The 14,117-nt window shown below is 38.4% G+C and overlaps 2 protein-coding genes across 2 annotated transcripts; both read left to right on the top strand.

Moving 5' to 3' along the window:
• The first annotated feature begins 516 nt into the window (after window positions 1-516).
• On the top strand, window positions 517-1,877 carry smim7 (small integral membrane protein 7). Its single transcript, XM_088425908.1, has 5 exons — window positions 517-593; window positions 786-827; window positions 1,014-1,066; window positions 1,143-1,233; window positions 1,588-1,877. The coding sequence occupies exons 1-5, from the start codon at window positions 568-570 to the stop codon at window positions 1,601-1,603; spliced, it is 228 nt and encodes a 75-aa protein (XP_088282034.1). The 5' UTR covers window positions 517-567; the 3' UTR covers window positions 1,604-1,877.
• A 1,860-nt stretch (window positions 1,878-3,737) lies between these two features.
• On the top strand, window positions 3,738-14,000 carry slc35e1 (solute carrier family 35 member E1). Its single transcript, XM_088425939.1, has 6 exons — window positions 3,738-4,125; window positions 6,238-6,308; window positions 9,027-9,164; window positions 9,368-9,493; window positions 9,579-9,824; window positions 11,161-14,000. The coding sequence occupies exons 1-6, from the start codon at window positions 3,798-3,800 to the stop codon at window positions 11,398-11,400; spliced, it is 1,149 nt and encodes a 382-aa protein (XP_088282065.1). The 5' UTR covers window positions 3,738-3,797; the 3' UTR covers window positions 11,401-14,000.
• The last annotated feature ends 117 nt before the right edge of the window (window positions 14,001-14,117 follow it).

Genomic DNA, 14,117 nt, shown 5'->3' with positions numbered 1-14,117 from the left:
ATGAGCACTGACCTAGAAGCTAACACATGACAATAGGTTTTTGCGTTTCACCTTCTAGGTCAATAATTGTTTTGCATCTCACCTTTTAGGTCAATATTTGCTCTGCATTCGTGGCTCAGAAATGTCTTTCAGTGACTTCCTTCTTAGGTTTATGTGCAAAATACGCTTTTACAAAATAATTGAATAATTAATTTAATTAAAAGTGTGACATTTTATATATATATATATATATATATATATATATATATATATATATATATATATATATATATATATATATATATATATATTTATTTGAGAGAGAAGGAGAGATTAACAATTGAATCCTAAAATTGATTTGATAGCTAATAAAAACTTTACAATAGCAAGGAGCTATACTAAATGAATGACGATTATCAATATTTATGGGGGTTTTTTGAGACACATTTAACGCTTGTCTTTAACGTGGCGGGCCTGTACCTGGCAAACAAAAGTGAGGGCAAATATTTTGCTAGGATGTATCATTCCTATTGGTCAAATTGCTGGGTGCGAATACGGAAGTGAGGTGGTAGCGTTAATGTTGACACCATGATCGGAGATCTGCTGCTATTCGGGTAATGTACTAGAAAAACTCAAATGTTCGTGTGTTTAGTAGATTTAGCTGTCATATATATGCCTAATACTCGCTTTTTATGTTCATTGGAATCAAAGTGTCACTAACTCGTTCCATGCGAAATTAATCTCAACAGCTATCTGGTGCGTTGACAACACAGCAATAACAGCCAGCTTTCTTTATCTTTTTCCAGGACCTTGTTGATCAATGCAGGAGCTGTGCTGAATTTCAAGCTGTGAGTTTATTTATTAAAAAAATAATCACATTAGTGTAAGACCAACACCATAGCTGTAAATAAACAAAAATGTTGACATAAACATAAACACACAAAACACCTCAACGGATAATTCATGAAATTTACACATGATTATAATGGCATTAAATGGGGTAATAGTACAGCGTGAGTTTATTTCTGTTGAAGCAAAAGGAAAGAATCACAAGGATTTGGAGATGAGTCCAGAAATCCAACAACAGGTGTGTGAAAGTACAAAAATTATTAATAATAAAGCGTCTGCGCTTTAATATTTTGTTTTGTCTTAATCTTTTGCAGGCGACAACATTCGCGACTTTCTGCTCAGCCTACGATACTTTCGCATCTTCATTGCATTGTGGAACATCTTCATTATGTTCTGCATGGTTCTGTGAGTAAGACAAGCAATGAATCCTATACACATTATGCTTTGATGTTCTTATGCCAAACTCTTGACAAACTAGTTAGTGTGAAGTGTTGTGTTTTTAACTTCATCAGTGATATTAAAGGGAAAGTCTAGTCAAACATTCTCTTTACAATAATACTGTATTATACCCACTTGGTCTAAACATTGCACTCCCACTGTAATCCATCTAAGGAGGCAGCCATTTTGTCAAGTGCTCTAGACTGAAAACTACATCAAAGTTGCCCATGTAACGAGTCCTGGGCAACAGTGATGTCATTTTCATATTTTCAGTGAACCTAGCTTTCTTTTTTGTCTACATATTGTATTTAATCTTCACAGATTGTTTGGATCATGAACAATGGTGTAGCTGGACTACCACCAGGTGACTGATTTTTCGAGATGGATACTCAAAATTCCCTGTTATTCTTTTTGTTTTGTTTTACCCTGTACTTGTCCCTATCTTTCCTAACCCCATCTCAACTCTGCAAAAATGTATAGATGATGTACTAATGTCATCTTACACATTTTAGACATTTGACATGAGTTGTTGATTTTTCCATTGTGTCAGATGTTATTCTTGTGCCATCATTGCTCACAATAAATGGATTATCTCCTGTCTGCTCAGTTTATCTTTGGCCTTTTCTTTCTATCTTACACCAAAAACACCAGTGTTTGGTATAACCAGTTCTCAGTTGCATGTCAAAATCTTCTACTTTTGTGACACAGCCCACATTCTATTTTTTTGACACACCGTAACATCATTTTAATGTTATTTACATCTTTAAATGGAGAGTTGAAATCCATCTTAGCAGTATGCCTAAGATTTTCTACTGTTTTGTTTATTGATGCATTATGTGTACTGTAGTATGTTAATTTGTATGACGTACCTGAGCACATGCAATGCAATGCAATTATAAGAATTTGATGTAAACATGCATAATATACTTCTGTCCACAATATCTCATGGTGTTTTTGTACAAATGTGAGAGATATACTTTATTAAGCCAATGTTTAAGAAGAGTTTTATTATTTAGATGTGAACCACGTAATCAGAATTGGTTGAAAATCATAAATGTGCTGTTCTTTTGGTGGGGGGGTCAAAAAATATTTAGGTTACATAACTACTGTGGTGTAGTAAGTCCTAACAATATATAAAAATACAGTCTAAATGATGAACAAATATGTTTCCATGTTTTAATTGAACAAAATTAAACATTATCTGTGCAGAGTGGAAAACATTTAAATGAACCTTTTGGATTTAATAACTGGTTGTTCCTTTATACTATTAAGCAAATGTTTCCTGTAATTTCCAATCACACATGCATCAAGATTGGGAAACTTTATGGACCATTACTCTTGTTGCAAAAACGGTTTCCTCTGTGCTCGCCTTCTATGGCGCCCGTTGTTAAAAAATGTATTGTAGAGGTGTAACAGAGGTGTTAGCCTGTGCCCTGGAGTCATCTTTACAGAATGGCCACTCCAAGGGAGAGTAGCAACAGTAGGTAACTTTTTTTCTGTTCATAAATAACAATTATGGTTTGATTACATCAAATCTTTGAAAAATACATTGACCCCATTCCTAGATTCGTGCAAATCAATTGTTCGTCACTTGTTTGTGAGCAGTGGTTAATATCAAGTTTTTTGGGTTAAATCCAGGCTCAAATTAGGTCTTGGAGATCTTATTCATTAAGGGATTTACATACAGTACTTTTCCCAACCTGCAGTGTTAATGTTTAATCACCTGCTTATTTAATGCTTGATCTAACCCTAATAATGAAAAACAATATTAAAAAATGATGGATGCCTCGTTTTACCAGAATGTTTTAAAATTGTTATACCCCAGTTTAATGGGGAAGTGATGTTATATTTTCTTTCCAATAATACAGGGTGCTCTATGCACAAATTAGTGTTAACACGTCAATGTGATTAATATTGCAGTTGTAGAATACGATTTTATCAGGAAAATTCACACTTTTATTAATCTCAGGGACCTGCCATTTATCACTTGCTATCGACTTAATATGATGTCACAGTTGCTCAGATAATGACCAATTATGGCTCACCTGTTTTCTGAGTTTGACCATGTGGCATTTGCAAACTGAGCCATGATTGGTCGTTCCCTAAACAAAACTGGACGTTTTCAGTCGAGTTGCAAAATACCAACTCCGTGCGGGTGGAATTTTCTGCTTAACTCATCTTCCAGTAATGCAATATTAATCAGAAGGCGATTATGGGCACAGAACATATTATTGTAAATATTTTTTTTTACCTGCCTCTTAAGTTAAAAAGAAACCTTGGTTTTTGGTCAACATATTCGAAAACAACAGTGTACATGTTCTTGACCATTTTCATGTCTATTTCAAACAGCTGCGGCTTTTGCAGCAAGCGCATGCGTGCAGTCTTGGTATAATACCCCAGCTGTGACGCAATTGACGTTATATTTCCCATCATGCTCTCGGGCGGACGGCCAACCCCCATCTCCGCCTCCTCGCTTGGCGTGAGTTGCAAGCACGCCGCCGGTGACGCGTCACTTGACTCCCCTGTGGAAGATGGCTGCGGCGGAGCGCGCTCAGGTCAGGGAAGGGTTCCGGATAGTTGTTCTCTGCGTGTGCTGGTACACGGTCAGCTCGGGCGGCAACGTCATCAACAAGATCATCCTTAATGGATTCCCTTACCCGGTCACCGTGTCTCTCTTTCACATTTTTTCCATTGTCGTCTTCTTGCCGCCGCTGTTGCGGGCATGGAGAGTCCCCATAACAGATTTACCCAAGAGTTACTACTGGTGGACCATTCTGCCTTTAGCTTTCGGGAAATACTTCGCTTCGGTGTCGGCTCACTTCAGCATATGGAAGGTTCCCGTTTCGTACGCGCACACTGGTAAGTGAAGTGCACTCTTGGGGAAGTGCTTTGTGTCCATTGACCGCTTTGCTTGGATAGCATCAGCTGATGTTAGCTCCTTCGGCTAACGGGGGGTCTATGTTTATAGTGTGGGCCACGTTTTAGTCATCTAAACGTTGCAGAAAACGTGGGTGAATTTGACGATACTAGTTCAAATAAAACGCAGTCCGGCGAGTTATTAATTAGCCGGCTTTTCTCTCCTAGTAACACGAGTCCCGAGGTAGCTGATTGTCATGTCTAGTGTGCTGAACATGGCCATCCTCGGATCTTCTTTACATCTGTTCTATTTCCCTTTCTAATAGCATCAATCAATTACTCTATTTACATGCCACGTCTTGGAATATTTTATATTATGTCCCATAATCAGGTTCTACTCGTATCAGTGATGACTATGCATCAAGAAAGCCAATTTTGTGTTTTTTATTTATTTATTTTTTTGTTAAAACTGAGGTGTCCCTTAAGCTTTAACAAAACAAAAATGAGCCATAAAAACAAAGCATCAATGATAACTGATGACTGCCATTTTGATTCATTTATTTGATCAAACGTATTACTGAGGAAAGATAATATGCAGTCCCCTCCAAAAGTATTTCATCAGTACTGTCATTTTCTTTGTTTTTGTTGTACACTGTAAACGTTTGGGTTTAAGATCAGTTAAGTTAAGAAGTGGCGAATATTGATGCAAAGTATAAATATCGACCTGACCATAGATCAAGGTATTAGTACCATATTGGCTACTCTCTTGGTGTAGTTTTACAATTGTGTAGTAAAAACTACAAATTGGAACCCCAGAATTGCCATTTATTTAAAGGAAAATGCCAAATTGAAATATCTAGGGCATAGGTCTCAAACGCAAGTCCTCGAGGGCCGCAATCCTGCATGATTTTGATTCTTCTATTTCAAACACACCAGATTCAAATGATTGAGAACATTTTCAAGATCCCGCAGAGCTTGTTGATGAGGTAATCATTTGAATCAGGTTTGCTTGAGAAAGAAGAATTGAAAACATGCAGGATTGCAGCCCTCGAGAGTTTGACACAAAATTGGCTTTTCCTAGATTCTTTATTAAAATATTTAGTTGAGTGCTCATACAGGTGATCAGTATGAAGAAAAAGTGGTGTTAAGCATTCCTGGGTAAGATAATAAATGAATGGATCAAAAGGTAAATAGGTTACGAAAGGTCAGAGATGCAGCTTTTATTTTAATGTTATTTACATGTTCAGGACAGAGCACACTTTGTTTGAAGCCACTCAGTGAGCATCCATCCATCCATCCATATTATTAGAAGCGGCAAACAGCCTTTCTCAGCTGTCTCCGGCTAGTAGGCAGGGTATACCCTGAACTGGTTGCCAGCCAATCACAGGGCCTTCAAATGAGCAAACAGACAGTATTAAATTAGCTTAAAGTAAATAAAATGCAATTATCTGTAGACCTAACCCTTACTGGCAATAACTGCATCAAGCCAGACTTTTTTTTGCCTTTGTCATTTGAAATCCTTTTCCATGGTTTTACATCTTGTTCTAGTCTCATTAAGCCACATTGTTTTAAAAACATTTGTGGCTTATCTTCATCTGTCTTTTCAGAATACGAGCAGGAAATGTAATTATCTTTTTAATTTTGCAGAAATTTTGTGAAAAAAAAAACATTGATTTTGGTATTATCACACCAATAATGCCCTCTCAGCATTGATCTAAAACATATTCACATACTGCATTAATACTATTAAAAAGTGTGTCTTGTTGGCAGTATGAGAAGATGGACTTGGATGTAATTGAAAAGGGGTTCTCTCAGCCACACATAAATTGAGTTATCAAATAAACATATTTTGGTAGAATTTGACAATGCACAAGAGGCAAAAAACATGAACGTAACTTTTACTCACACACACGCACACACACACACACACACACACACACACACACACACACACACACACACACAAATACACACATACACGTGTATGTGTGTGGATTGCCATGGATACAGTTCACTTAGATTAACACTGCATGGTATTGGTACTCACCAATCCCTGTTGTGTATGATTTTGTATTAATGATCCTTTTTTTTTTTTTTTTTTTTTTTTCTTTTCAGTCAAAGCCACAATGCCAATATGGGTTGTGCTCTTGTCAAGAGTCATCATGAGGGAAAAGCAAACTACCAAGGTGAGTAGTCTGAGTGCAACCCACAGGGCTTGGCCTGTTAAAACTGCACCGTTTCTGGAGTGTTGACGTGGCACGGTGTCTGAGTGTACCTTAGCTCATTTTACATTTTAGCCACAAGACATCCAACTTCTCCGGGTGGGGGTTAAAGGTCAAGTGAAGTGTTTGTAGTTACACAAGTAATTGTGTGCTTTTCCGTTGGAAATCTTTGAAGTGTCTGTGTAAATGAAGTGGCGGTTGCTTAGATGGCGCAGTGCAACCCAATTTAAAAACAATACACATGAAATATTTTGTTAAATATTTGCTCGTAGGCATATCTTTCCTCCCATATGTATAACATTTTTTATTGTTGCAAGGGTGGACGAATAAGAACTGAATTGTTGCATTTTACATCCGCTTGTCATGTTTACTTTGCACTCAAGTGTTCACACAGACTGGGATTGTAGCTGTGTGTGACACATTAATCCTCAGGTCCAGTTTGCCTGGACTGAGAGGCTTGCAAAAGTATTTCATTAAATTAAAATTTGCAATGAGTAAAATGACTGTCTAATAAAACGATCACTTACGCAGTCCTTAATCCTGTTGTTTGTTAAACTATACCAGCCGAAGACCATGAATTGGTAAAATAAAGAGTAGTGGCGTCTTGTAAATGTTAAAGCAGAATTCAGGTTAAAAAAAAAAAAAAAAATCTTTGCAATATTTTCCATGTGCCTCCACTAGTCTAAACACAATAATCTGAATCATATTGCATTTGTGGAAAAAGAAATAAGCATAAAATTCCAATTGTTTTTATCCATCTGCAAAGGTGCGTCAGGCTTTGTCTGCCCACCAGTTAAAGCGATTTTCTCCCAGTCAACTTGAATAGTTGCCCACCATGCACCTTTGGGTTCTACATTGTTGAACGGCAAAAAATAATCGCTGATTATTTTGCATCTTCAGAGGCTGCAATTTTGTCATGTCCTGCCACCTGTTGTCAACTGAAATTGCCCTCAGCGTTTCCAGGCCTAGTTTGCAAATTTTACAACTCACCTCTTTTCTGGGTTTGGTCACGTGACGCTTGCAACAGCAGGTTATTGTGTTCTTAAGTTATTTAAAGATAGACAGAAGGAAAGTAATAGAAGGCCAGTAAATGTTTTTTCCAAGAGCTGCTATGTTAAGAGTCTGGCATGTTAAGATTCTTCATAATATAGTTCTTGTGCGTGAGTGGGTGTGTGTGTGTTTTAAGCAGCTTCACAGCAATGAATTGGAAGCAGTAAATAGTAGAGGTGTGCCAAAAAAAAAAAAAAAATTCTCACCAGAATCAGGATTCTCATTTACTACGATTTAAATCGATGTAGTTTGTCCGTAAATTGATATTATATTTAAAATGAAATCGGTATGGTTCCTGTCGGCTTCCGGCGGAGGCACGCTGTGCAGTGACGTCACCATCAAAGCAAGCAAGCAGTCTTTTCGCCTTTTGCAAACTTGTGCGACACACGAAAGCAACGATCGTGAGTGCAACATTTCACTTCGCTGCTGGAGTTGAACTGTCATAGATGTGCGGATTGTGTACGCATTTAAAGTGTCTTTTTCGTGATAAATATTTCTGCCAGGAATAGCATTCAATCATGTCTTTAATCTTACTCTTTCAGTCTTAACAGGCAACTATCCCCGTTCTAAATGAACTTTTAAATGTGTATTCAATGCACTAACCAAGAACAAATATTCAAGTAGAATAGAAAGCAAAGGTCCGCTATTAAAACAACCCAAAGTTCAGCACGAAACAATGTATGCAATCTCTAAATATAGAAACATGTCTTATTCACATCCATATAAATGAATGAAAATATTATGTTATAACTGTGATGGATAATGCTCCCGATATGCTCGCAGGTGCGCACGTTTCATGCATTGAGCATACTGTCAGTTTAGCTGCTCGTTTTCATATGTTGTTTGTCATAAATGTACTGAGAAATATTAATATTTTTTTGTTTAGGCAACAGTATTTCCACATAATATTTTTAGAACTGTAGTTTCCTTTGAAATGACAATGTATCTTGTGCTACCTTTTTTAGTGATAGATAAGCATTTAACTTTTGTTCCATAATATTTTATACTATAAAATCATTACAATTTATAGCTTACTTCAAAGAGTAGCCGTTGTCTATATGTTGTTGTGGAAAAAGGCATCTTCCTTTGATTCAATAATTGTATATATGTAACCATATAAAAACACATTACTTGCACACCTTTTGGCACGCACGCACGCATGCACACACAGAGACATAAACAATTCCTTATATGGTATTACTGTGAAACTTCTAAGCACCTTCTTTTGCAAAAGATCGTTTTTGACTCAGTCTTGCCTTTTCTCATCTCTTAGTTGATAACTCATCCTTACAAAGCAAACCGTGGAAATAAATGTTTCCCTTTGTTATTCTATCAAAGAAGACTCAAGTAGTACGATGATTCTTTGAACTTTGAGGCAGAATTGAATCGTTAGACAAAGATTCCCACCCCTAGTAAATAGTGCTGTCTTTTGAGCGTTTTCGTAACTGTAAAGTGTCTTGAGAACTGGTCATATTTCTATGAAGTTAGAGGTGGACAACAGCCTAAAAGTACACTGCTAGGAAAATGAAATCGACCCCTTCATATTACAATTTCAACTTGCTCAGCAGTTTTCTTAACTCAAATGTTTTGTTATTTGCATCTCGTCTGATCTGTGTGCGGTCCGCATGGAAGGTGTACATCTCTCTGATCCCCATTATTGGCGGAGTGCTGCTGGCAACAGTGACGGAGTTGTCCTTTGACGTTTCGGGCCTGATCAGCGCACTGGCTGCCACGCTCTGCTTCTCTCTGCAGAATATCTTCTCCAAAAAGGTATGCATTGAAATTGTTGACATCTGTAGAATTCGTGATATCACCGTTGCATGGAAGATGAACGTGTGTGTGTGTTTCCCCTCAAAATTTTCCACCAGACTGCTTAATATACGTAAGACTTGTCAAATTAGAAACAGACATATGAAGTATTTTCTTTGTCACCCAGCGGGCAGGTGTTTCAAATGATCTTGATTCTTTTATAGGTGTTGCGTGACACACACATCCACCACCTGCGGCTTCTCAACATTTTGGGCTTCAATGCCGTGATATTCATGCTGCCCACCTGGGTACTGGTTGACCTTTCCGTCTTTCTCGTCAATGACGATCTGGTGCGTAGTTGCTTTTTTCTGACTGCTTTTGACCGCATTATCGGACCTTGAAAAATCTCTGAACATTTAAAATCTGTCCTCGCAGTGGGACATGTCAGGATGGACCAGAACTGCCGTTCTGCTCTTCATCAGCGGCTTCTGCAACTTTGCTCAGAACGTCATCGCCTTCAGTGTGCTCAGTCTGGTCAGCCCGCTCAGTTATGCGGTGGCAAATGCCACCAAGAGGATCATGGTCATCAGCATCTCGCTGTTGATGTTGCGCAACCCCGTTACCTTCACTAATGTGCTGGGCATGATGACGGCCATTGTCGGGGTCTTTCTCTACAACAAGGTGAACCGCATGACAGACCACCATGTTTTTGTATGCCTGATACTTTACCAATGAGAAATAACTATTGTATCGTATGCTAGCTAACTGGCTCGTCCTTTTTGCACTACAAGCTGCAAAGTTGTGTAACTGTCACTGGTAAAACTGGTTCGACTGATTCTGTAGGGACGTATATATGCGTAATTTACATATATGCAGATTTGTGTGAAATGTCAACAGTTAAGGCTTCAACATAGAGCTTAAAAAAAAAAAAATCACACACAGTTAAGAGAATTGTAGGAGACGTAGTGTGGCTAGAAGCAAAGTATAAGAAAGAACTTGACACTCCTGGGGGTGAGAGTTTGCAAAGACACATTTTTGTGTTGCTGGGGTGGCTTTTAGTCTAAGCTTTTCGTTATTGTCAATTTGAAATCATTATTGCGTCCTTTTTCAGAAAACTAATTGATTGCGATTACATTGCCTGACGAAAACATGACTACATTTTGTGTTTATAATTTTTGCTTCAAATCAAAAGTACATAACACAGGGAGTCAATTTGATTTTAAAATTTATTTTGATGACTTGGAATTGTCCTTAGATGTGACAAAAAAGTGTGAGTGCCCGTTTGTCTCTATGTGCTGTGTGCCGGCAACCGTTCACCCTAATTTAGCTGGAGGAAGCATGAGCACACCCGTGACCCTAGTGAGGGTCAATTTTAGAGAAATTGACTCGATGAATTGACTCGATGAATGTTTATGGGACATTTTCTCATAAACATTAGTTAAGACACTATAGCTTTTCCGTTGTCACATTTGGATGGATAAAAACCACAAATACCTCACAGGAATCATGATCCGCATTAATACGAGGACAGATGTGTTTTTTAATTGCAATTGCTGTCATGCATTACATCCGCTGAAGTCAGAACCAGTTTGTGAATAGTTTCTCTTAGCACATACCGTACTGAGTTTTGGAAGCCGCAACCCCTCGCCAAGCAAAGCACATAAACCGTACCAGTCAAGGGTTAGAAAACACTTTCTAATCTATTGTTGATAGACTCATTTTTATGGAAGTGAATTTCTAGAAGTTGGTAACTTTGCAAATGCTTTTGGTCATACGTTTTGCTTCACTTTATGTAAACCTGACCAATCAGATATCAAAGACAAATTGTCTTGTGCCCCCCTCCTTTTTTTTGTGTGTTTGGTCTGAGCATAAAATGTAAATACTAAGAATCTTGCACGGTTCTTGTTTCCGTGTGAGGTTACAAAACAGATGAAAATGCAATGTCACCATTTTGTTTTGGAATAAATGCTAGACAGACTCAGGCCTCATGTAATCATCTCAACGCTGTCCCCAACAGGCCAAGTATGATGCCAACCAAGAGAAGAAACTCCTGCCAAGCAGCAAGCAGGACCTGATTTCCTTTGACAACCCGGTGTTCCTAAAGCATCAGGCCAACGGTTCCCTGCCTTTAACCACTGGTCTACTGCAGCAGCAGCAGCAGAGCTGGAACAACGTGCTGACCGACCACTTTCAGTACAATCGCCAAACCTACACGACAAACTCCAACTCCAACAGCAACCACCAGTATGTGGTCTAAAAAAAAAAAGGCTCCCCTTGCTCCGGCTCGCTCTCATAGACATTAGCGTGCGTGTGTAGCCGCCACGCCAGCGGCATCTCCTCCACTCATGAGACTGCGTTGCACACAGGAAGAGCAAGACGACGTCGTCATGAAAGGGCCAGTGACGTGACCTCTCCCATGCTCCTCCGTGTCCAAGCCTTGCTGTGTTTTCCCTCTCTCTTGCTTTGCTCCTGACTCTCTGAGCGAGTGGGCACGCAGCAACAGTCATACCAGATCTTTTCAGATTCATACACAACACGGCTTTGGAATCGTTCAATTTCCGAGAGTGATGTCATTTCCAACCGGGACCTCACACGCAACGTCTGTCGAGTTACTTTTGGTAACATACGAAACATAGTGGAAAGCCTTAATATTTTTGTTGGGAGGCATTTATTTTTCTGGTGTCTTGCAAAGAAGAGGAAAGAAAACACTTTGGAAACCTTCTAAAGAAATGGTGGTGTTTAACCCACTGCAACAAACACACACAAATCAATCAAACTGATTCGACTAAAGTGCGAGACGAGTTCTTGTCCCCAGAACCGACAGTGACCACTCATTCCCTTTTTTTCCACGATACGCCAACTGATGGTATCTGCCATCATTAGTTTGACAAGAAAAGGAATTTCGATTTACAAAACAATGCCTCCTTGTAAAATATGCCAACAACCGCTAAGTACAATGATGTTCTTTGTTCCGTCGTTTCTGAGGAAAGCCGTCGCCGTTATCCAAGTAAGATTAAGTCGGAAAGAAAAAGTGAAAAATGTTCATGTTGATTGTTGATATTTATTGATCAGCAATGCTTTCTCAGGCAGTGCGTGATATCCTCTGTCCTGTCAGGCAAAGTGTCAGCCTGAACCAAAGTTGCTTTTTCACGTTTTTTTTTTTTTTTTGAAACAGTCTCTACTTTGCACATATTGAAAGAACAAAATGTTCTGTCGGGGGGGGGGCTCAAAGGATAAATGACCTGTAATGTCCGTCTTCAATCACAACTGGATAGATCTGTAAAGGGACAATGTATAAGATTTTGACCGTTTTTCATTACGGACAGCAGGAGGTGCTGCGTTTACCGTTGTCCGTAGCTAGAACAGACATGGCAGACTGGACCTACAATAATATTTAAAACACACAGTTGGTCAGTAAGAACTCATTATTTGCAAGTTTTTGAAATTTACAATAATTTATTTTTGTCCGTTTCAATGGAAAACAGTCTAAATCTTACACATTGTCCCGTTTTAAAGGAAACAGGTTAGGTCTGTGCAATAAACAACAGAAGTGGCAAGTGAGACGGACAAAATGATGCTCAATTACGATGTCGATAAATCTAGTGATCCATCTTTGTTTTTATTTGCCATTGACTGAGCGTTTCAATGCAGCAATATCACGTGTTCTGCAAGTTTTTCTACTGTATTTTCAAATGCAAATGTCACAAATGTTTTTTTTCCCCTCCTGTTCTTTTTAATCTGCTTGCACATTTGTTTGTGTTATCTTGAGAAGAAATCACATTTCTTCAAGGACATCAGATGCTATTGTTCCATTCAAGTTTATAGCGTACCAAATAGGATTGGCTGAAGTTCCTGCTCTGTTCTCATATATTTACTACTGCCTGCTGCAATGTAGGGCTTCACTATCAGCAAAACCTTTAACAATCCAATCTAGATGTCTTTGAATATCTCGGTTAAGTGATTTCTGGGTTTATGTTGTCTACTGATTTCTTCCATAAATTTAAGGAGCCCCTTGATTTAAAATGAGGATTATGTGGTTTATCAGACTCATGCATAGCAGGGGACAAATGGGCTGATTACACATTTTTTTTGCGTTAAGTTGGAAGTAATGATGATGAGGAAAACCACAGCCGGACATGAATACCCCCCCAACTTTTGAAGTTGGGAATTCATTCTGACCACTCTATATGTGGTCTGCCAGATAATGTCTGGTGGAAATTCTCCAAACATGGAGCTCTAGTAAACTGAAGGGCACTCCCTTAAAGTAAACAGACCTTTACTACTACTTGCAAGTAAGCGACTTGGAACTTGGGATTTTTTGATGGAAAGATCCAAAAATGACCTTGAGCAAAAGCCAACAAAGTGATGACACAATCTGAGCTGCTTGTTCGAATGAGAAATTCAATTGAGACGCTACTGTGCATAATTCTCATGGATGAGCTAAACAAAATTTCCTTATTTTTTTAATTAATGCTTCCACTTTGCTTTTTGATCGTACTGGCCAAAGCAAAGAGCCACAGGACATAGGCCTTGCCTTGTCGTCATTGTTCATCTTAGAATTTTTTGATTGTTAAAATCAGGTTTGAGTCCAGTGGACACTGCACGGATATCATTTTTATTGAACAAAGTTTGCTCACTGGATTGTGCGGAACGTGTTAAGGGGTTGGTTTCTTTGTAAAACTTGTATGAATATTATTTTGTGTGAGTTTTTACTCAGCTAATGTTTATAGATTTTTATTTATGGTTGTCATGATACAAAATGTTTTACAGCGGTGCAGCTACAAGCAGTTGTCTGCTTATGATTAAAAAGGCTATTTTTAAATGTGAAAAATAAATAAAATACTGGGCTGAACTGTTCCATATGTCATCTCCTATTAACGCTTTTTCACTTTTGGGGTAGCGGCAAATCAATGACATTAAAGATGGACGCTTTAAAGTTTGGAGAAGCAACAACGCTTTCTTAGGAAAACATTA

This window comes from Hippichthys cyanospilos, chromosome 10, assembly GCF_059441005.1.
Source record: "Hippichthys cyanospilos isolate Australia breed blue-spotted pipefish chromosome 10, RoL_Hcya_1.0, whole genome shotgun sequence".
NCBI classification, from domain to species: Eukaryota; Metazoa; Chordata; class Actinopteri; order Syngnathiformes; family Syngnathidae; genus Hippichthys; species Hippichthys cyanospilos.
This window is presented reverse-complemented; position numbering and strand designations above follow the sequence as displayed.

What these genes read in the sequence shown, in the direction of transcription:
- smim7 (XM_088425908.1), top strand. Translation starts at nt 568, where the DNA reads ATGATCGGAGATCTGCTGCTATTCGG. An exon ending in GGAGATCTGCTGCTATTCGG is followed by an intron (nt 594 to 785) that starts GTAATGTACTAG and finishes ATCTTTTTCCAG; the next exon opens with GACCTTGTTGATCAATGCAG. An exon ending in GTCCAGAAATCCAACAACAG is followed by an intron (nt 1,067 to 1,142) that starts GTGTGTGAAAGT and finishes AATCTTTTGCAG; the next exon opens with GCGACAACATTCGCGACTTT.
- slc35e1 (XM_088425939.1), top strand. Translation starts at nt 3,798, where the DNA reads ATGGCTGCGGCGGAGCGCGCTCAGGTCAGGGAAGGGTTCCGGATAGTT. An exon ending in CGTTTCGTACGCGCACACTG is followed by an intron (nt 4,126 to 6,237) that starts GTAAGTGAAGTG and finishes TTTTCTTTTCAG; the next exon opens with TCAAAGCCACAATGCCAATA. An exon ending in GGGTCTTTCTCTACAACAAG is followed by an intron (nt 9,825 to 11,160) that starts GTGAACCGCATG and finishes TGTCCCCAACAG; the next exon opens with GCCAAGTATGATGCCAACCA.